The following is a 21,263-nucleotide window of genomic DNA, read 5'->3' as shown; positions in this document are numbered from 1 at the left end:
ATAAGCTTTCTTAGGAGAGGGCAAGTTTTATTTCTTTTTTTTTTTTTCATAATAACATAGTAGATGATGGCTGATAAAGACCCAAATGGTCCATCCAGTCTGCCCAATAAACCACTCTGTTCCAAAGTGATATACAATACCTACAATGTCTACAAAATCTGAAATACAGAAGTTGAGTGTTTAACCCATAATCTTAAAAATTCTATAATATAATTTTTTAACATTTTGGTGATAATGTGGCTCTAAATAATATTTATAAGACAAGATTGATGCATTTTTTTTTTTTTCTTTCAGGCTATTTCTGTACTTAGACTAAGCTGAGCCTGAGTATTCATAGAAAAATAGAAACATGACAGCAGTTAAAGGCCTAATGGCCCATCCATTCTGCCCTTCCCCACCATTATCTTCTCTTCTCCATAAGAGATCCCACTGGGTCTCCATTCTATATTAAATTCAGATACAGTCTTCATCTTCACCACTTCCACTGGGAGGCCATTTCACATTTCTACCACCCTTTCTATAAAGAAGCATTTTCATTTTTATTTTTTTTGTAATTCTTTATTCATTTTTATAACTTACCGTATTTGCCGGCGTATAGGACGACTGGGCGTATAAGACGACCCCCCAACTTTCAGTTAAAAAATAGAGTTTTGTGTTATACTCGCCGTATAAGACGACCCCTTCTTCCGCACACCTTCTCTACCGCCCCGGGTGCAGCACAGCAGGCCAGGTTCCCTTACTTTTGTGGCACTTCCCCGACCGACCGACAACAGCCCCGGTCCGACAAACCTCCCTGCCCTTAACCGCGAATCTAAATTACCTTCTTACAGCTGCTGTAAGAAGGTATTTAGATTCGCGGCTACAGGGCAGGGAGGATTGTCGGACCCGGGCTGTTATCAGTCGGTCGGGGAAGTGCCACAAAAGTAAGGGAACCTGGCCGGCTGTGCTGCAACCGGGGCGGGGCGGCCGCCCCTCGAACCGCGAGGCTACTCTCCTTCTCCTTACCTGCCATGCCTGCAGCACAGAGCCGAACGGAAGTCTTCCCGACGTCAGCGCTGACGTCGGAGGGAGGGAGGGCTTTGTTTAAGCCCTCCCTCCCCTCCGACGTCAGCGCTGACGTCGGGAAGACTTCCGTTCAGCTCTGTGCTGCAAGCAGAGAAGGTAGGGAGAAGAAGAGCCGCGCGACTGAGTACATCCAGCCCCGCAAGTAAGGGCATGTAAACTGTACCCGGCGTATAAGAAGACCCCCGACTTTGGGGATGATTTTAAGGTACTAAAAAGTCGTCTTATACGCCGGCAAATACGGTATATCAAGTGCATCAAAAGGTATCAACCATTTTAAATTAAATATATCACTTGAAATTCTACAATTCTTCATATTAAATAGAATTATCCCTTTCCCTCCCATCCTTTCAACATCTCATAATGCTTATACCATATAATAAAATGCCCCTGCCCCCATCCCATTCTTACATTTGTACAAATGAGGGAAAATAATACTTATTAATTGCAATAATTTGTTAATGGCCCCCACACATCTTGAAAGTTATTAAAATTTCCTTTCTGAATAGCTAGTGTTCTTTCCATTTTATAAATATGACACACTGAATTCCACCAAAAACTGTAGTTTAATCTATTCCAATTTTTCCAATTGCATGTTATTTGTTGTATGGCAACTCTTGTTAAAATAAGTAAGAGTTTATTATTTTTGGAAGATATTTGGCTCTTAGCCCTCATAGACATTCCAAATAGTACTGTATCATACGATAATACCACATGATTTTCTAATAAACTATTAATTTGCCATTTTCTTAAATTACTCCTGAGACTATCACCACTTAGCTTCATCCTATGCCTTCTCCGTCTGGTATCCTACCCTAGGGTGTTTTGTCTTTAAAGAGACAAGGGCTAGTTCCTGAATTATCACCATGACTGCTCGGCCAGCTGGTAGGAAGAGAGGAATCTTATCAAGTATTTTCCCCATTCTGTAAAGGAAAAAAATAGTCCCACCCAGCCTGTGTTCTCCCTTATTTGTATCTCTATCCTATCAATCATTGAATTTCCAGCATCTTATCATATGTATGAAATTAAATGTCTTTGTCTGATAAGCAGTATACAAATTTTTTAATAAACTTGAAACTTGAAAATGAATTACACTTTTTGGAGACCTACATCCCTCCTTAATTTCAAGAACAGGGACCATAATAGATACCCTATATTTATTTGTATCCCATGTTTTCCATGATGTCACCCACCAGTTTGGTTGGAGATCTCTCCCTCTGCACACGGAATACAGTCATAGCAGCAGATGGGTTTTCCTTCCTTGGTTAATTTCCTGTAACCAGGATGGCAACTTGGACTGCATCTGAACTGCGGAGGTTTCTGAAGATTGAGAAAGCATGTTATGTAACTTCATTTGATACTGGACAGTTGTTTCTGAAATGGAATGCTATTTTTATTTACTTTTAAATTATTGTCATGTATAACAGCATATTTCATGCTTAGGAAGGTACTTGTAAAAATACCCAAAAAGTGTTGATTCTTGTCAGTGCATAGACAGATTAAACCAGCCTCAGATCAGATAGGACCACTTTCATGAAGATAAATTTATAAAAATGAATTGTTATATAATAATATTTAGAGCTCACTAATCTAAGGATAGGTTACAGTAATCAATAATTGAATATTCATAATACATCACATTAAAACCAAAAACAGTGAAATGAAAAAAAAAAACTGTTAAAAAAAGGCAGAACAGCCAACAAATTTCAAAATAGAAAAAAAACAGCTTCATGCCGCTCTCACATTCCATTTGCTTCCTGAAAAATGACGCCTTCTCCTTTCTGAGTGGGGGAGTGGCCAAGTGGTTCAAGCAGCTGCCTCAGTACCCTGAGGTTGTGAGTTCAATTCCCACAGTAGCTCCTGTGACTCTGGGAAAGTTGTTTAATACTTTGGGCTAGATTCACAAAGCAAACCGATCATGTGCCAATTGGTTTGCGACCCCCTTTGCAACCCAATTGTACTCAGGCCTGATTCACTTACCGGCCAGATTCCAATCCATGCATGCAAATGAGGGGAACAGCATTCAAAGCAGGCAGAGACATGATTAACTAAAGACATTTTTTAAACCGATTGGGCTGGGGACCAGTCTCAAACGTCATTTCCAACTGTCCATGGTCCTGAAATCCCAGCCCTGCAGCCCATCTCTGCCGTTCTGCTCTCTGCCCCCTTCATCCGAGCCCTGCTCTTGCCGCCCTGACTCTCCTGTTATCTGCCGCCCTTCCCTGCAGTGCGAGCCTGTGGTTCTAAAGCAGGGCTACACTGAGGGGAAGGATGGAAGACAGCAGAAGAGTAAAAAAATTGCCTGCTTTTAAAACTGGGGATCACCCTTCCATAATGTGACCATTTATTTTTTTCATCAAAATGGGACATATATTAATATTCAGTCCAGCTTAGCCCCATCCCCAGACCCACCCACTGCCCCACCCACAGCCCCACCCCAGTCTACCCTAGCCCCACCCCCAGCCCCACCCTAGCCCTGCCCCCAATTTCTTCCATTCATTTTCATGTACGCACAATATCTTATTAATTCATAATGGTAAACATAAAATATAAAAAAACACCACAAAGCACACTGTACGCAGAGAAAATGTTAATTATCATTTACGAGTTTTAGGGTTTTTTCAAAGATGTCAAGGCAGATTGCTTTAAAATATGCAATGTCACCTCAGTTACTATAGAAAAATAGACAAATATAGTGCAAAATATAGACAGCAGTTATAAATTCTCAAAACAGTCACATTTTGATCACTAAATTGATAATAAAATCATTTTTCCTACCTTTGTTGTCTAGTGATTTCATGAGTCTCTGGTTGCACTTCCTTCTGACTGTGCATCCAATCTTTCTTTCTTTCTTTCTTTTGCATTCAGCATTTCCTTCACAATCCAGCCCTAACCCTTTGGGTCCAGGTCTCTCTCTCTCTTCCCTCTGTTACCCTCCCCAGATTCAGTGTCAGTTCTCCTTTCTACCTTTGTTCCAGGTCTCCCTCTCTCTCCCCCTCTTTCTGAACCTCCCATAATCCTGTATCTGCCTCCAGTCTTTCCACTTTCGTCCAAGCCTTTTTCTCTGTAGTCTTTCTAATGTGCTTACAACCCCCCCCCTTTCTCTGCCTCTTTCTCTCCTTCTTTCCTTCCTCCCTCCTTCCCTCCCAGCAGATTGTAGCATATCTTTCTCTTCCTTTTTTCCCCTCAGATCTAGTATCTGTCTCCTTCCTCTTTTCCTCCTCCCAGGCCTGGTATCTGTCTCCTCTCCTTCCCCCTTGCTCTGCCATCTCTCTCTCTGCTCCCTTACTCCTGTTCTTCCCTGGTCTTCCTTCTCAATTTATTTTCTGCCTCTGTCTAAATTCTTTTTTCCTATTCAGTCCTCAATTTCCCTCTTTCACTGTGTCTACCTTATAGCTTTCCACCTCTTTCCTCACCCCTTCCAGTAACTAACTCTATCCTCTTCCCTCAATCCTGCATGTGCCCATTTTTCTTTCTCCTCCCCACTTCCTTCCAGCATCTGCTCCCCCTGTCCCTCACACTTCCATTCAGCGACTGTCCCTCCTCTCCCCCACATTTCCATTCAGTGTCTGTTTCCCTCTCTCTACCCCTTCCATCTACTATTCACCCTATATCTCACCCCTTCCATTCACTGCCCTCTGTGCTCTTTCCATCCAGTGTCCGCCCTCTCTCTCTCTCTTCTATATGGCATCTTCCCTCTTTCTATGCTCCTTCCATAAACTATCTATCCCGTGCCCCTTTTCCTTTGTAAATGATTGATTTCAGCTCTGTCAGCTCTCCATTTTTCTCTCTCTGTCACCACCCCTTCCCCTATGCTCTGGCATCTCTCTCTTCTCCTTTCTTTCCTTCCTACCCAATGGTCTGGCATCATCCCTTCCCTGATTCCCGGCATCTCTCTCCTTTCCTTTTCTTCCATCTCTTCCTCCCCCTCCATGCTCTGACATCTCCTCCTTCCTTTCCCCCTTCCTTTTCACTTGGTTTGGCATACCTTCCTCCTTCCCTCCATGCCATGATGTCTCTTCTTCCCTCCAAGCCCTGGCATCTCCTTTCATTCCCTTCCTCATCTTCCTTTTCCCTCCAGCTGGGTACAGCAACACTCTCCCCAATTCTCTCCCCCGCTTCTCCCTTTCCTTTTTCTGTCACCCAAGGCCTGGGGTCCTGAACTTAATCGGGCAGCAGCAGCATTCACAATTTGGCTTCAGGCCTTCCTCTCTGTCGGGTCCTGTCTTCATGAAAACAGGAAATAGGCAGGACCCGGCAGAGAGGAAGGCCTGAAGCCGGCAACAGCAGCAAATTGTAAACGCTGCTGCTGCCCGAAGAAGGTAATGGCACTAGTACTTGGAGCACCCAAGGCAGACCGCTTCTCTCCCCTTCCAGCCGAACCCCCATTGACCCTCCTATCTCTCCCTCCCATGCGAACCCTGCCGACCCTCCCAGCGAGATGACCAAGCAGCAAATCTCCCTCCAATAGCGTTGGCAGCCACAGCACGCTAAACAGGCTGCTTCACGGCTTTCTCCTGCCGGTGAGTCCCTCTGCCACATCACTAATGATGTCATCGGTGACGCTTCACCTGCAGGAGAATGCCGCAAAGCAGCCTGTTTAGCGTGCTGTGGCTGACGACGCTACTGGAGGGAGATTTGCTGCTCAGTCATCTCGCTGGGACGGTCGGAAGGGTTCGCTTAGAGGTGAGAGATAGGAGGGTCAGCGATGCCCAAGTGATGATGCTGCCGCTGCTGAATCCAGGCTGCGATCCCCTGTCCCATTGTCCCCACTCACAGCTTTGGGACGCCCTCTCTGAAAATGGGACATTTCGGCATCCCGAAGCTGTGAGTGGGGACAACGGGACAGGGGATCTGAAAAAGGGACTGTCCTGTTCAAAACGGGATGTATGGTCACCTTACCCTTCCAGAGAAGGAGAGTCGGGGCCATTAAAAAAAAACCAACAACAGCAAAAATGAACACTGAACGCATGTGCAGACCATCTACAGGGAAAGCAGATGGTCTGTGCATGTTTCACTATCGCACAGTAGTGATCCATGCTGTCAGAGGGGGCGTTCCTCCAATCGCCCTCATTTTAATTTTATTTTTTTTGTGAATTGGTTGGGCCTGCACGAAATCGGCCACAGATCAGCCATGGAGAGTCAGGTAAGTAAATCTAGCTTTTTGTTTTTTGGAACTTTGCCTGTTCTAGCAATTTTTAAAGACTCGTTATTAAACTTTGATGCAAACTGTAAATAAAGTATTTGTGAAAATAAATTGGACTTGACATCTCCAGTGCTTTTTTTTGTTGATTTTGCTTTGCCTTGAGGCTTGGTACCTTCTTTCCCTTTCCCTATAATACTTTATTGTACCTGTCTAAAACATGTAAAACACTTTGTAATACCAGAGAAACAGCAATATATCAAGCCCCATCCCCTTTCTTTCTATTTCAAATGAGTCAGGAGTTTGAGCTAGATTCACAAAGCAAACCGATTATATACCGATCGGTTTGCGACCCCTTTGTGACCAGATTTCCCTCGGGCCCAATTCACTAACCTCTCCTGCGATCCATGCATGCAAATGAGGAGAAACGCATGCAGGATGTGATTCACTACACACATTTCATGATCCAACTGGGCTGGCCGATCAACTCAATAAGCTACTGCTGGGGACCAGTCGCAAACCTTTTCCCACTCTCCAGCGCTGCCCTGCTCTTGCTGTCTTTAAACTGTTTCAGGGGATGCAGAAGCCCTGGAGCCGGGGAGAAAGTAGTTCCTGTTGGCCAGTGGCGACACAAAAATTATTCTTGCTACCCAGAATGATCTCTGCTGCCTTCCCTGCAGTGCGAACCCGTGAGTTTCAAGTGGAGATGCACTTTAACCCGCGGGCTCGCATTGCAGGGAAGGCAGCAGTGAGCAGGAGAGTCTGGGTGGCAAGAGCAGGGCTTCTTTAAATTATCTTTTCCCTCCGTTGTAATTATGCATCTGCAATATATCTGGCTGTTCAGTAGTGACAATCCTGCTTGGCTCTCTTCCTGTCTCTCAAAACGGTTTGCTAGTAGCTGTCGGCGCGCGACCACATTCCAATGAGGAAAAAAAAAAAACTATGCTGAAAATGGAGGTCCAGCACATGCGCATGCGCTGGGATTGCTATTGAGTGATCCGGGCAGGCAGATGGGGGCATTCCTCCGATCACCCCCATTTGCATATTGGGGTTTCGAGAATTCATTGGACCTGCCCGGATTAGGCCCAGATCAGGCCCAATCGGGCAGGTTTGTGAATCTAGCCCTTTGTTCCAAGTATGTAGGCAGATGTGCCTGTAACAGCTAATTAGTGTCAATTAACCCCAATTGAACATACATACCTGGGATCAGCACTCCAATTTAAGTGATCTTTACAGAATCTGGAAGCCAATGTTTTGCCCATAAAGCCAAAATACACCATTCTTTTGAGTATTTTATGTTTCATGATACATGTTTGGATCATCACCTCCGATCATTTAAATCTGACCTGAGTGAAAGAACTCTCCCAGATGATCGCCTTCTCATCAATGGTGAAATCCTGCCCTGGGGGAGCTTGGGGGTTATAATGTCCAACAACATCATATTTCAATGTCCCATCAGGAAGAACAATGAAATTCAAAATATCGTATCTAGTGGCGAGCTCTCCATTTTCATCCAGGTACATCTCTTCCCCCAGACCATTCTTAAAGTGGAGGTTCCTCAGATAATGATGGAGCTAAGAAGTGAGGGGTGCATTTTAAGTATTGCCAGGTTAAACAGGTAGTTTCAAGCATACACAAACATTTGTTGATAACTATAAGGAGAACTAATTTTAAAGCCATTTCTGGAGGTAAAGTACTCTTTATCTCCTCCCACTGACAGATGGACACAACCTTAAAGAACGGATCAACTCCCTGAAGAAGCTTAGGAAAATTATTTTGTAACAGCCGTATAATCTTCTCTGATTTCATTCTAGAAGTGCAGTATACAGTACAGTATAAGAATCCAGTAAATAATGTAACTAGCCAGTAAATGGAGAGAAGGAAGGCACAAAGAAATGAAATATACATTATCTTTTCAATTCATTCTTTTATCTTCAATGAAATATCTACAGGAAGTTGGGACTGTAAGAGCAAAGAATACGCAATTGCCATACGCCATCTTTAAAACAGAAAATAACTTGAAAGTATTTTTTCATGCATAAATATCAATCTTGATTTTTGACCCTCAGAATTGGGTTGTTTTATGATACAGATTGTATAAATGGGCTGAAGATGGCTTTGATTTTAGCTCCAGTGGTTGGAATGTAAAGACAGTGCCTCGTGGATTTCTATGGTATTTGTCCCAGAAATAGCAAAGAAAGATGACGATCAAACATTTTATATCACATTCATTGTTGGTTTAATCATGAATTAATATGAATTTGACTGTTGGGCAGACTAGATAGACCATTTTTTTCTGCAGTCATCCACTATGTTATTATCAGGGACATAATCAAAAACCTTAGACATCCAAAACCTGGCAAAAATTGGCACTTGGACATCTTACTAGTCAAAACATCCAAGTGGTCACTGCGCATTCAAAGTAGATATGGGCATGTTGAGTGGCATGCTATGGGTGGGATATAGGTGGGTTTAGACCTGGACATCCTGTACACCATTTATCTAAAAACTCTTGATTGTCCAAATACATACTTGGTGGTTTGAGTATTCTTAATCTTCTGGGTATCATTTTGTTTTTGCAATAATTAAGTAATCTCAAAAAAATGTAACTCATTGCGGTTTTGAGCTTAAATTTTATATATGAGTGCAAAAAGGGGGCTTTGAAAGGAGAGAGTTATGGGTAGTTCAGGGTTATTCCTCAAGGTGACACACAGTTATAGAATAAGGTGGGATCCCCGATTAATTTAGATGGTGTAAATGGTCACACCTAATGATAGCTGTAATTCCCAATTCAATTCATAGAAAATGGAGTCTCAAAAATATTCTGAGTCTCTGTCGTTTCTGTGGAGGTTTTTTTTTTTTGGGGGGGGGGGTGTTCTGGCTTGTGTTTATCCTGACTCTAAGAACCATTTATAGAATAGCCCTCAGCAATGATTTTTAAACACCAGTTGTTGAATCCAGTCCTTTATGTGTAACTTAAACATCCCATCAAAAATAGCCCTCGAAGTCCAACTTTGGGCATTTCCTGTAAAACATCAAAAGGTAGAAGTACAACAGCCGTTTTTGAAAGCTGAACTGCTAGACATCCAATTGTTTTTTATTCATGTGCTTTAACATCTAAGTCACCAGGATGACCAAATTTATACCTCATTTTTGTGACCACAAAAGCATCCAAGTTGGAAACTTCCAAATTTACAATATTTGGACATGGGAGAGGCTACCATTGGAATGGACTGGCCACTCACACATTGCAACAGAGAAGTGAGGCTTCTTAGAAGGAACTACTGTGAACTTCACATAAAGGTTGCCACATATACATCTCACCATAGCCCCCTTATAATTTATGGTGAGTCCCTTAAACTCTCCTCAAAACAATTATACCCACCACATGTCTACATGCCCTTTTGGCTGCAGGTAGTACCTATATGGCAGTATGATAGTAGGGTTTTAGTGGCCTCACAGTTTCCACCAAAAATGTACTGGTTAAAGTGATTTATGGTCCCGGCCCTTCCTCTCTATGGTTCACTAGCCCACCCACTTGGCTACTTAAGACCTCTGTGTGATGCTTTACTAGGCTTTCACATACCAGATGCTGCTGTTCTAGACACAGGTATGTACTAATTTCTTTTCACATGTTTGTGTGTTAGGAAGCATTTAGTGATCACTGGTGGAGTGTGGGGGACATTAATTAATCCCTCTAGTACTCATCTGGTCAATTTGTGTATATTTTTGGCACTTAGATGATTCTCAAATTGGTCTAGTTGAAATAATCTAATTGCTATCTAGGACTCCCTGGAAAAGGTTTGATTATAGCTACAGGATGGCCAGCTCTAAGCCCACCTATATCCCACCCATAGCATGCCCCACCCCACATGCCCTTTTCTACTTTGAATGCACAGTGGCCATTGGGATGTTTTGACTAGTAAGATGTCCAAGTGCCAATTTTTGCCAGGGTTTGGATGTCTTAGGTTTTTGATTATGTCCCTGATAATAACATAGTGGATGACTGCGGAAAATGGTCTATTCAGTCTGCCCAACGGTCAAATTCATATTCATTCATGATTAAACCAACAATGAATGTGATATAAAATGTTTGGTTGATCATGATTGTTGAGTGTATGTAGCAAAATCATAGAGGGAGGAGGGAGTTTAAGGATGAAGGGTCATCTTCACTACTCCTGTGAGAGCTTCCCTCTCACTCTGTGCCAAAGTGTACCACTCTTTTTCTTTTGAACAAAGAATTCTAGTAACAAATTCTAAAATTACCTTCCATGGCAAAGAGTCCAAAACTTCCCTATTTTCTCTAGTCCACTTGGTGCCATTTCTTGAGCCAGACATGATCATGTCATGCAATGCGTGTGCCACGGCATACACAGCATTGTACACATTATAGCTGCTCTTAAAAGATGTGCTGAAACAGTGAGGGAAAACAATGATCTTACTGTTTGACTTGCAGTCTCTTCTGATCGTCTTTGGGCATCTGCTGTTACACAGGTCCATCCACCACTGTTTAGCCTCAAAATCACCTGCCATCCAGACAGGTTTCATCTCACGGATAAATTTTAAAAAATTTGGCATAACTTTCTTATACGGTTTGAATATAAAGAACTTGTTGCTTATTTGAAAGTGATATTGATTATGATTTTGATTTTTTATTTCTACCTCAGCTAGGGTGATAGAAACCTGGCCACCTTTCACATATGTTTGAAGATCCCGTACATAATGTAGTGGAAATTCATTGTTTTTATTATAGTAGAGAATATTCACAGTAGATGATTGTTTAATTAATCTTTCAATTTTCTGTGATTCATAACTTCTGGTCTTCAGGTAAGGAAAGGTTTCATGGAATGCGATGCAGCCACCATTCCGTTCAATCCCTTCTCTCAGGGTCTGGACAGCTCTCAAATTGCTTTCATCATCGCTTGAAATTATACCGACCCATTTCCAGCCAAAATACTTCAGCAGCTTGCCTATCGCAGCACAGAGATACAACTCATTGGGGACAGTCCGATAAAAATAAGGATATTGAACAGGGTCACTCATATAAAGATTCTGTGAGATATAACTGACCTGTCAAGAAAATATAAAATAATGAATATATAATCCTTTTTTAATCACTCTGAAAGAACAGTTTATATCACATAGGTCATAGGATTTAATAGCACATAGTCTGCAGGAGAGTTCTTGTGTCTAGGTTCCTGTTAGGCTCCCCTTTATAAAATTGGGAGTCATTTTATAAAGGGATGTGTTCTGTACCTGGTATTACATGCTTCCCCTTTGGGGAGATTTACTCATTTACACATAGACAGCCTCCCATTAAGCCAACCCTCTTCCACCCACCCTCCACAGAAATTCAGGGACACTCCTAAGAGGGTGGTACATAAATATATTTAACACTCTCTCAGGAGTGTCCCTCAATTTACAGAGATGCCAAGGATGAACCATCCAAAAGTGTGAGATTTATCACACCAAGGAGTGATTTTTCAGATAGTACACACAGGGTATGAATCTAGAGTGATTTAAGAGTAGTATTGCTTTGCAAGTGAATCAAGACAACATTAAATGGTATTGGCTTTTCTTTGGAGCCTCTGGAAGAATAAAGACAAAGCGGGCAACAGTCAGTAAATTTTTCAAACTGTAAATATTCTTCAACCCAGTCATTAAATAATATGTATATTTGTTTTAGATTAAATGTACTTGGTGAAGGTACTTGAAGTAAAGGGGAAAGGAGACAAATCAAGGGAAAGCAGTAGGCAGGAAGATGGGCTGAGATGTCATCTTACCGGTTGCACCACTTGGTTTACTTTTCAAGGCTTCTTTCTCTTGAAAACAGAGATTAGTACACGGGTAGATGACATTTAATGTGAGCAAGTGCAAAGTGATGTATGTAGGGTTCCACTTTAGGAGTCACCACCAAGGAAAAGGATCTCGGTATCATTACTGAGGATACAATGAAACCCCCAGCTTAATGTGTGGTGGCAGCTAAGAAAGCAAATCAGATTTTAGAAATGGAAAAGAAACATGCACAACCATCTGGGACTCATTCAATCAGGTCTTGAAACCCCCCTGAAAGGCCTATGGCCTTCTAAATCCCTATCCAGCAAAAATGGTACAAGTGAGTATTGGCCTCATTGAAGGGGCCAATTAAATTGCTCACTCCTTGTTTGGAGAAGGGCAGCTGCCAACAACACAAAAAAAGATCTGTGGTGCCTCTCCTGCTGATAAAGAGCTCCCTGGACAAAGACAAGCTCAAAAACTACCAACCAGTTCCTAACATGCCTTTCCTGACAAATGTATAGAATGGACCATCTGCATTCAACTCAATAACTTGTTAACTGAACATAGTTATCTAGACCAGGATGTCAATCTGGCTTCAGTACTGGGTACAGAACAGAGATAGTTCTTGTGTCCCTTCTTGATAATCTGTACATTGTGACAAATCTAGCTCTCCTCCTAGCTTCGTAACAGGATTGACTAGGAAGAACAGTAAGTCCCTATGCAGGAGAGCTGACCAAGTTAGCTCTGCGGAGTATAGTAGCACTGACCTCCCTTGCACCGATAATGATGAGCTAGATAGTGACTGCCAGGTAGAGCTCAGACCAGCTATAGTTCACTCTACCAAGCCTGCTGTTAGCTCACCTAAAACCTCAGGAGCAAGGAGACTACATTTCCCAGAAAGGCAGAGAACCAGCAGGAAGCTGTCACGTGAGCAGTCACAGCTGCAGATGGAGCTTTCTCCCTTCCCCCTCTTCAGAGCAGGTAGGGGTGGCTTGGAGCCAGTTAAAACGAGGCAGCTCAAAACCAGAGAGGGGGAGGAGCAGAGAGGCTGGGAACGAGAGCCTCAGAGGCAGCAGGGCTTGGTTCTCCAGCTGAATGCTGAAGAGCTGAGAAAAGATTGTGAGATGGTGGACATTTCTGATGGGTCTGAGCCCACAATTGAGAGGCAGCTGGAAAGCTGGGAACTCATGGACATTGGTGTGCCAGTTATTCCTGGTGGGAGATTGGAAGCAATGGACACAAGCTAAAAAAATTGGAAGTGTTTTGCTATTTTTGATTCTTACCTGTTTCCTGAAAGTTTTGGGCCTAAGTTTGTTTGGTGTTCAGAATTGTTTAAACTTTCCAGAGCTAGGCTCTGAAGAATTCTGTCACATAGTTTGTTGCCTGGAACTGCCTAAACATTTGCAAACTACGCAGCATTTTGTTTTCTCTCCTCTCCACACAGCTGGAGGCTAATTATCTGTAGATAATAATAATAATAATAACTTTATTTTTATATACTGCCATACCACAAACAGTTCTAAGCGGTTTACAAGGGAAGAGACTGTATGCAGACAGCAACATTACAGAGAACTACTGCAGGGAACTTCAGCCATGGAGGAGCTCAGTTTGTATGAGTTCCCTAGCTGCAGGCGGTCTGTGTAGGAACTTCAAGTTTAGATGTTTTGAAAAGTTTTATTTTTCATGCAGCAAGAATCTTGTGTGCTTCTCTCTCCTGCTCCTTCATAGGAAGAGAGCATTTCTAAAACTATCTTAACCATTTAAGGCTGGTGAAGAGGACTGAGCTAGAAAGACCAAAGTCCAGCCACAATTCTGGTATGTGTTTTTTTCTGGTTTTGAAATAAGAACCAGGCTGTTGTCTGTGAAGCCAGTGTGGCCAGGTTGGTCCAAGCATTTTATGTTTTGGTTCCTGAACAAATGTATTGTAAAATACTACATCCTGCTGATAACACCAGAGCAGCCTGACCAAGGGTCAGAAATAAAAGTACATCTTTATTTTGGACATTTCTGTGTGTGTGTGATTTTCCTTGCCTGTTTTTACCCTAAGCCAGTGCCTAGGGAGCCTAAAGGATTTCTTAGTTGGAAGGAATGCTCTGGGAGCAGTATCAGTCACTGTGAACCAGGCTCACTGTGCTTATCAGGAGCCCGGGTTGCGACATTATGGTGTCAGGAGTGCGATTTAGTGCCTCCTTCAGGCAAAGAAAAAAGTGGCAGGTGGAAAATTTTTTTTGTTTTGTTCTTGCATACCCCTGAATTTTTTTTTTTTCTATTTGTATTTTTGCCAAGTGCAATATTGACTCAATTGGACTGTGGATATAACCTAACGTTTTCCTGTGAGCACTACACTTCCAGAGCCAGCGGAGAGCTGCAGCAAGGCAATGCAGAGGATACTGCCGTGGCAAATCTGAGGATAGGAGCCCAGGAAAGAGACCTGAGCATAGCCGATACCAGAGGGACTGAATGAGTCAAGCAGGGAGGACCAGTGGTCCAGGAAGAAGGCAGTGTACCCTGAAAGTGCACGCCAGCACAGACTCACCAATGCGCACGCCAAGAAGAGGGGCTGGTGAGGGAGGAATTAGGGAGAATAGACCTGTGAGGTGCTGCACTTTGGTCTTGTTTTCTCTCTATTTTCTTTCACAGGCCGGCGATGGATCCGCAAGTTTTGGCAATACTGGCGAGTGAGTGGCAGCGCCAGAATGAGGAACTGATGAAGATTCTGGAAGCTAGCCAGGAAAGGTGGAACACTAGCCAGGAGGCTACATGGCACCAGCATGGAGAGCTGTTGTCGGCAATGGGAGAGTAAGACTGGCAGAGAAAGGTATTTGTGGCACAGAACTTACATGGCTCAAAACCTATTTGTCAAAGGGACAACAATGAGTTTTGTTCAGCAACTGCATGTCATTACCTTGGGCAGTGAACTTTGGGGTGCCAAAGGGGTCCATACTCTTTCCCATATTATTTAATATCTACCTTAAGCCTCTGCCTGAACTGTTTCAGTCAATGGACTCCAAATTCTATATTCATGCCAATGACGTGCTACTTCTCATACCCATTAAATGACATCTACCAACAGCTTTGAATAAAATTACTCTAATCCTGCAAATTCAAACAACCTTTAAAAATAGTCTGTATCATCTTTGGCAACTATGAAATATCTCTCCATATATTGAAAATACAAGTCTAAACACACTTCTCCATACCATGATAGCATCACGACTAGACTACTGCAATGCCCAGTGCACTGGTATGTACAAAAAGAATTTGAATCAGTTGCAACTAAATCAGAATTCAGAGTGAAAGCAGCATGACCACATTGCAACCTTCTTAAAAAAGTTAAATTGGCTACCAGTACCTTACAGGGATAAATTTAAAATTCTGTTTTGATCTTCACTAGGACTAGTGGATATACAATGAAGCTACTAAGTAGTAGATTTAAAACCAAAGTGGATAAAACATTTCTTCACCCATATGTAGGAATGAGGTGTAAGCAGTTATCTTAGTAGAGTTTTTAAAAAAAGGTTTGAATAATTTCCTTAAATTAAAGTTGATTAGCCATTAATAAGATGGACTTGGGGAATTCCACTAGTTATTCCTAGTATTAGCAGCATAAAATCTATTTTACTCTTTTAGGATCTCTCCAAATACTTGTGACCTTGGTTGACCACTGCTGGAAACAGGATACTAGGCTTGGTGGACCTCCAGTCTCTCCCAGTATTGCAACTCTTTTGTTCTTATGATGTTATGGTACTGAAGCACTGATGGTTGAAATATAAAATTGAAATAATATGAGAGTGATAAAGCTTTCAAATGAGGGTTCACCATACAGCCGGTTATAGTGACATGTGTACCTTGGACTGTACAAGGTCTGTTCAAAATATACTCGTAACTAATAAAAAAAGAAGAAAACAGAAAAAAATGAGATGAAAAAGACAATCATGATCACTAAACCAGAGGGGCCTTAAAATCTGTATGATTCAGCATAGATCCAATCTTAAGTGTAGAAGGATGGTAGCAACAATCATTCAACATTGTTGTGAGAATAAACACGCTTTCTCTGATCTCAGATGTATTATTATCATCGATATTGAGAAGATGAATTATAGAGGTGGGGACAGAGATAAATTACTCACACAATGTAAACAAAGATGGATTTACAGATTGAATGCTCTGGAACCTGTGGGATTGAACAACAACATCGAATGGAAGATTTTTTTTCTAATTCTTTGTTCTTTCAGTATTTGCAACCTTTTTTGGGTTGGTGAACAGGATTGTCTTTTTCATCTCGTCTTTTTTCTGTTTTCTTCTTCCTTTGTTAGTTCTATTCAATATTGTTGGCATTTGCTACAGCTTTTCATAACAATTTTTTATCTTATGAGTTTTGTACTCTTTTGAAGATCTTTGGTTACGCAGTGAGTGTCTCTCAGAGAGTTCAAGTTAAGTTTTAAACATTAGTAATGCTGTGGTGACTTTATCATTCTTTATACAAATTATATGTTCCATAATCACTAATGCAATTTTCAGTTTTTATGATTTTCAAAACTGCATTTCAATCTGAGTGCCATTTTCCAGCTATTCGTCATGATTTACATCATTCATTGCTGTGATTTTCACTTTATGTGAGAACAATGGCATTTATATATTAGCAAACACACTAGATAGAGATCCCCAATGGGAAAACATATAAATCGTATTCTGTACCCAATATTTCCCACTAATAACCAACTATGAATAAGGTAGTATCTATCATAATCTAAGAGAGTTAGCCTCAGTAATGGAGCCTACGCGTAGCCATTCAATGACTGGGGAATTCAGCGTAGCTATACTTGCTCCTTTAATCTCCAATCATTGGCCTCACTCTCATTTTCATTTATTCAATACTTCTAAAATTTTAATCCTTATTAATCTTTATTCTTTTTTTGTTTTTTTATATAAATCCTTAAAATATCTGTCTACATACACTTCCTATCATTTTAAATAGTCATACATTTCCTATCATTCTTCCTTATTCACATGTTTGAGACTACACTATTTTTCCATTATATTTATCACTATCTTAACTTCAGCGTTGTGTAATTTCTCAGAAATATTATTATTCTATAAATAGTGGCTTATACAAGCCTACTTATCAGTAAATCAGCACTTATATTTCATAACTAGAGCCAGTTCTTAACGAATATTAGCTTATACAAGCCTACTTATCTTTAACCCTTTCAGGACCAAGGGACATATTTGTCCCATAACTTTAAAATCCTATAAATTTTGATTGGGATAGTCTACAGTTCTAAATTTGATATGTACGGATTCCATACGATACTGCCTTTATGTAAACAAACTGGTTCCGACATTCATTCATTAGCGTCGTTGCCAGATTGACGAGAAGATTCACTTGCCACACTGTCCATAAGCCAGAAGTGTGATTTTTTTTAAAAAAAATAATGATATTTCACAAAAAAAAATCAATTTTTTGGCATCTGCAAGCCCTTTTTACCATAAAAATGTCGTCAAAACCACAAAAATTGGCCTACGATCCTTATGGTCCTGAAAGGGTTAAGGCTTATCTTTACGACAGCACTCATCTTAAGTCAGCACTTGTATTTCACAAATATAGCCAACGTGGCCAGCGTTTCGTGGGCGAAAATTCAAGCTCACTGCATCAGGGCCAAGTTATTTAGGAAAACTTGGCCCTGATGCAGTGAGCTTGAATTTTCGCCCACGAAACGCTGGTCACGTTGGCTATATTTGTGAAATACAAGTGCTGACTTAAGATGAGTGCTGTCGTAAAGATAAGCCTTAAAGATAAGTAGGCTTGTATAAGCTAATATTCGTTAAGAACTGGCTCTAGTTATGAAATATAAGTGCTGATTTACTGATAAGTAGGCTTGTATAAGCCACTATTTATAGAATAATAATATTTCTGAGAAATTACACAACGCTGAAGTTAAGATAGTGATAAATATAATGGAAAAATAGTGTAGTCTCAAACATGTGAATAAGGAAGAATGATAGGAAATGTATGACTATTTAAAATGATAGGAAGTGTATGTAGACAGATATTTTAAGGATTTATATAAAAAAACAAAAAAAGAATAAAGATTAATAAGGATTAAAATTTTAGAAGTATTGAATAAATGAAAATGAGAGTGAGGCCAATGATTGGAGATTAAAGGAGCAAGTATAGCTACGCTGAATTCCCCAGTCATTGAATGGCTACGCGTAGGCTCCATTACTGAGGCTAACTCTCTTAGATTATGATAGATACTACCTTATTCATAGTTGGTTATTAGTGGGAAATATTGGGTACAGAATACGATTTATATATTAGCGTCACAATTTTCTCACACTAGCAATGGTGATTTTCTGCCTTAAATGTCATTTTTTTTATATTGGCCGACAATGTTTAAATAATCTTTTGAATGCACTGCATAAAACGAGCAATACATTTTCAAAAATTTGTATCATGCAATTAATCAAAGTCATTTTTTTTCTTTTTCTCTGGTGTTTTTCACTTTCCTGGTATTATTTATTCAAATAGTCAGGTAATGCGATAATTTTTCTATTGGAGTTTTTTAGATTCATTGTTATTTGAAGTTGAGAGTATTTTCATTAAACTCATTAATAACCAAAGATTTAGGGCTCCTTTTATCAAGGCACGCTACAGGGTTTAGCATGTCGGACATTTCATCATGAGCTAACCCCCACAGCAGCCTAAAATCCTAACGCCTCGTCAATGGAGGCGTTAGGTACTAGCGCAGCAAGCGGTTTAACGCGCGGTATTCCGTGCGTTAAACCGCTTTGTAAAAGGACCCTTTAGACACTCTTAATTAAATTGCATATGCTTGGCAGGTTTCTTAGACTCATTACATTAATATTATTCATTGTTTAAGGTTTTAGAGAGATCTATTTACATTATAATTACAGTAGGTAACATGTTTTATGGCTTAGGGATTTACAATAATATTTAATAATGAAATGATACAATGAAATAATTTAAAAAAGTAACTCTTAATTTATTAATTCAAAAGTTATTACTAATGAGGTGATTTTTTTGAATAATGAAATAAATCTTAATGTTAATTATTAAAATATGTTGAATTAAGGCGCTATGGATGTTAGGATTCTCACTTTTAAATTGATTAATCAGGTTTTTTTTGTTTTCTTTTAGAAATTGGTGCATGTATTTAAAGAGTTATAGCCCCTGATGAAACCAAGAGTGAAACGGTTGGGCAGCCGTCATTCATGAAGATAAGTGATTTCCCTTTACAGCACTATAAGCACATTATCACTTTTTTGAACCTGTAAAAAATAATTAAAAATTAATTTATGCACGTCATTTTACCAAGACCAATCATGAACACATCACCTCTGTAAGGGTATGAAAAATCAATAAGTAGTGCCTTGGGTATTTGATATCTGGTAATAAAATCAACTCGATATGAGTTTGTTCTCCATCTTATTCAAGTTAGTTATTCAACATCTCTGAATTTTTCCTTATTCGGTTGATTTGACACCACTGAAGACATACTGTAAAGCAAAATTTGATGTAGCAACTTTAGTCGATTCCTGAAGATCTTTTTAATGACTGTTTCCAGAAGTGGAAATGACATTGGGAAAATTGCATATATAGGGAAAGGGAGTATTTTGAAGATGACCCAATGGAATAAATTGTAGGATTGTTTAATATATTTTTATAAAATCAGTCCTGGAACATTTTTTACAGACCTCTATATTACCAGCAGCTTCTCCTATGTTATACTTTCTCTGGCCAAGAATCAAGATCCAGTCTCCACATGACCAGACCCTTATCCTTAGCTCATACTGTTCCTCAAATGAGCAGTTGTTGGTCAGACTTACATACCTTTGTTCAGTTCATTTAGATGTGAACAAGTCTCTATCTTTCTTCTATATAGCAACAGGGGACAGCTATTGCCCAGACTCACAGTACATTTGCTAATTTTTCTTCTTCCCCTCCTTCCATTGTTCATAGATACTCCAGTGAGCTCCTGGTGGGATTTCCCACTTGTGGCTGTTCTACATATTTCTTGCTGGACCAGTTCCAGGAAGAAAAGGACATGGCTCCTCCCTAACTTGGAATATTATACTTCCCTCCACAAAGCTCAAGCTCAAATCTAGTTGGGCCACTTCCTCAGCACAGACCTCTTTCTATTCAGATTTGATTCACAGAGTTTGGGAGCAGGAGTCTCAAATGTTCTTCCTGCAACTGCAAAGGAAAGAACATTTTGGCAGCATGATACAGGTGAATTCGTTTTGAAGAGGATTTATGGTATGCAAGGATGGACTATATAGGGCAGGGATCTCAAAGTCCCTCTTGAGGTCCGCAATCCAGTCGGGTTTTCAGGATTTCCCCAATGAATATGCATTGAAAGCAGTGCAAGCTCATAGATCTCATGCATATTCATTGGGGAAATCCTGAAAACCCGACTGGATTGCGGCCCTCAAGGAGGGACTTTGAGACCCCTGATATGGGGTAAGGGATAGAATGTAAAGTAAGATTAAGAATCTTTCTGACCTGTGGGTAGTGATATATCTGGAACATGTTGTAGAATTCATATGTTTGCTCGTTTGTAAAGCCTTCAATGATGGCAGCCACTGTGCGAGATGAATTACACTTGAAATTTACGATTGTGCTCTGTCCTGTCAAAATTTTCCAGGTTGATTCAATTATTTTCCTTGTATATTGAAAAGAATCTTTAATATGGAGCCCCAGTGTGATGTTGGGTAAGAGCTGTGAGTTGTTGTTAATTTCCTCCACCGCAAAAACAAAGGCCAAGAAGTTATAGGTGTTAAGTGCAAAATATCTGTAATGACATTAAGATGATCGTTTCACATGGCTCTACTATATATGACCTTATGACTTGGTGTAGATGTATCATTGTTTTGTTCGTTTTTCAATAAAAATTTTCAATGAAAAAAAAGATCATAGTTGCTTAACTGTGAACCTGGAATATTTGCAAAAATGCACATATTTATGCGTATTTATTTTTTAATAAAATATCAGAATACAAAAAAAATTAAAAAACAAAACTATGGTCTCTTTTACCTTGCAGTAAAAAAAATGAAACCTGGTGTGCTGAAGCCACTTTTAATGGACATTCCTAGTGTTAGGCTATTAGTGTTCTGAGGGTATTTTGGTGGTTCATGGTTTATATGAAGAGGGTTTTGTGATCATGCATGTCTCTGATGGTGCTTTTTTGAGATGGGTGGGAGCAGCTTTAAAGTGGTTTTCTAAATATTCAATGCTATTGTTGTTTGTTAGAGTCAT

At 40.3% G+C, this 21,263-nt stretch overlaps 1 protein-coding gene across 1 annotated transcript in view; it reads right to left on the bottom strand.

Moving 5' to 3' along the window:
- The window catches only part of LOC117368636 (vomeronasal type-2 receptor 26-like), a 44,545-nt gene that overhangs the window by 7,307 nt on the left and 15,975 nt on the right, over positions 1-21,263 (bottom strand). Inside the window, exons 3-6 of the mRNA XM_033962363.1 lie at positions 20,511-20,799; positions 10,472-11,275; positions 7,552-7,779; positions 2,256-2,382 (exon numbers count right to left, since the gene is read on the bottom strand). Coding sequence (XP_033818254.1) covers positions 2,256-2,382; positions 7,552-7,779; positions 10,472-11,275; positions 20,511-20,799 — 1,448 coding nt within the window. The remainder of the gene's footprint in view (positions 1-2,255; positions 2,383-7,551; positions 7,780-10,471; positions 11,276-20,510; positions 20,800-21,263) is intronic.

This window comes from Geotrypetes seraphini, chromosome 10 (genome assembly GCF_902459505.1).
Source record: "Geotrypetes seraphini chromosome 10, aGeoSer1.1, whole genome shotgun sequence".
NCBI lineage: Eukaryota > Metazoa > Chordata > Amphibia > Gymnophiona > Dermophiidae > Geotrypetes > Geotrypetes seraphini.
The sequence above is the reverse complement of the archived record's forward strand: the minus strand, read 5'-3'. Positions and strand labels throughout refer to the sequence as shown.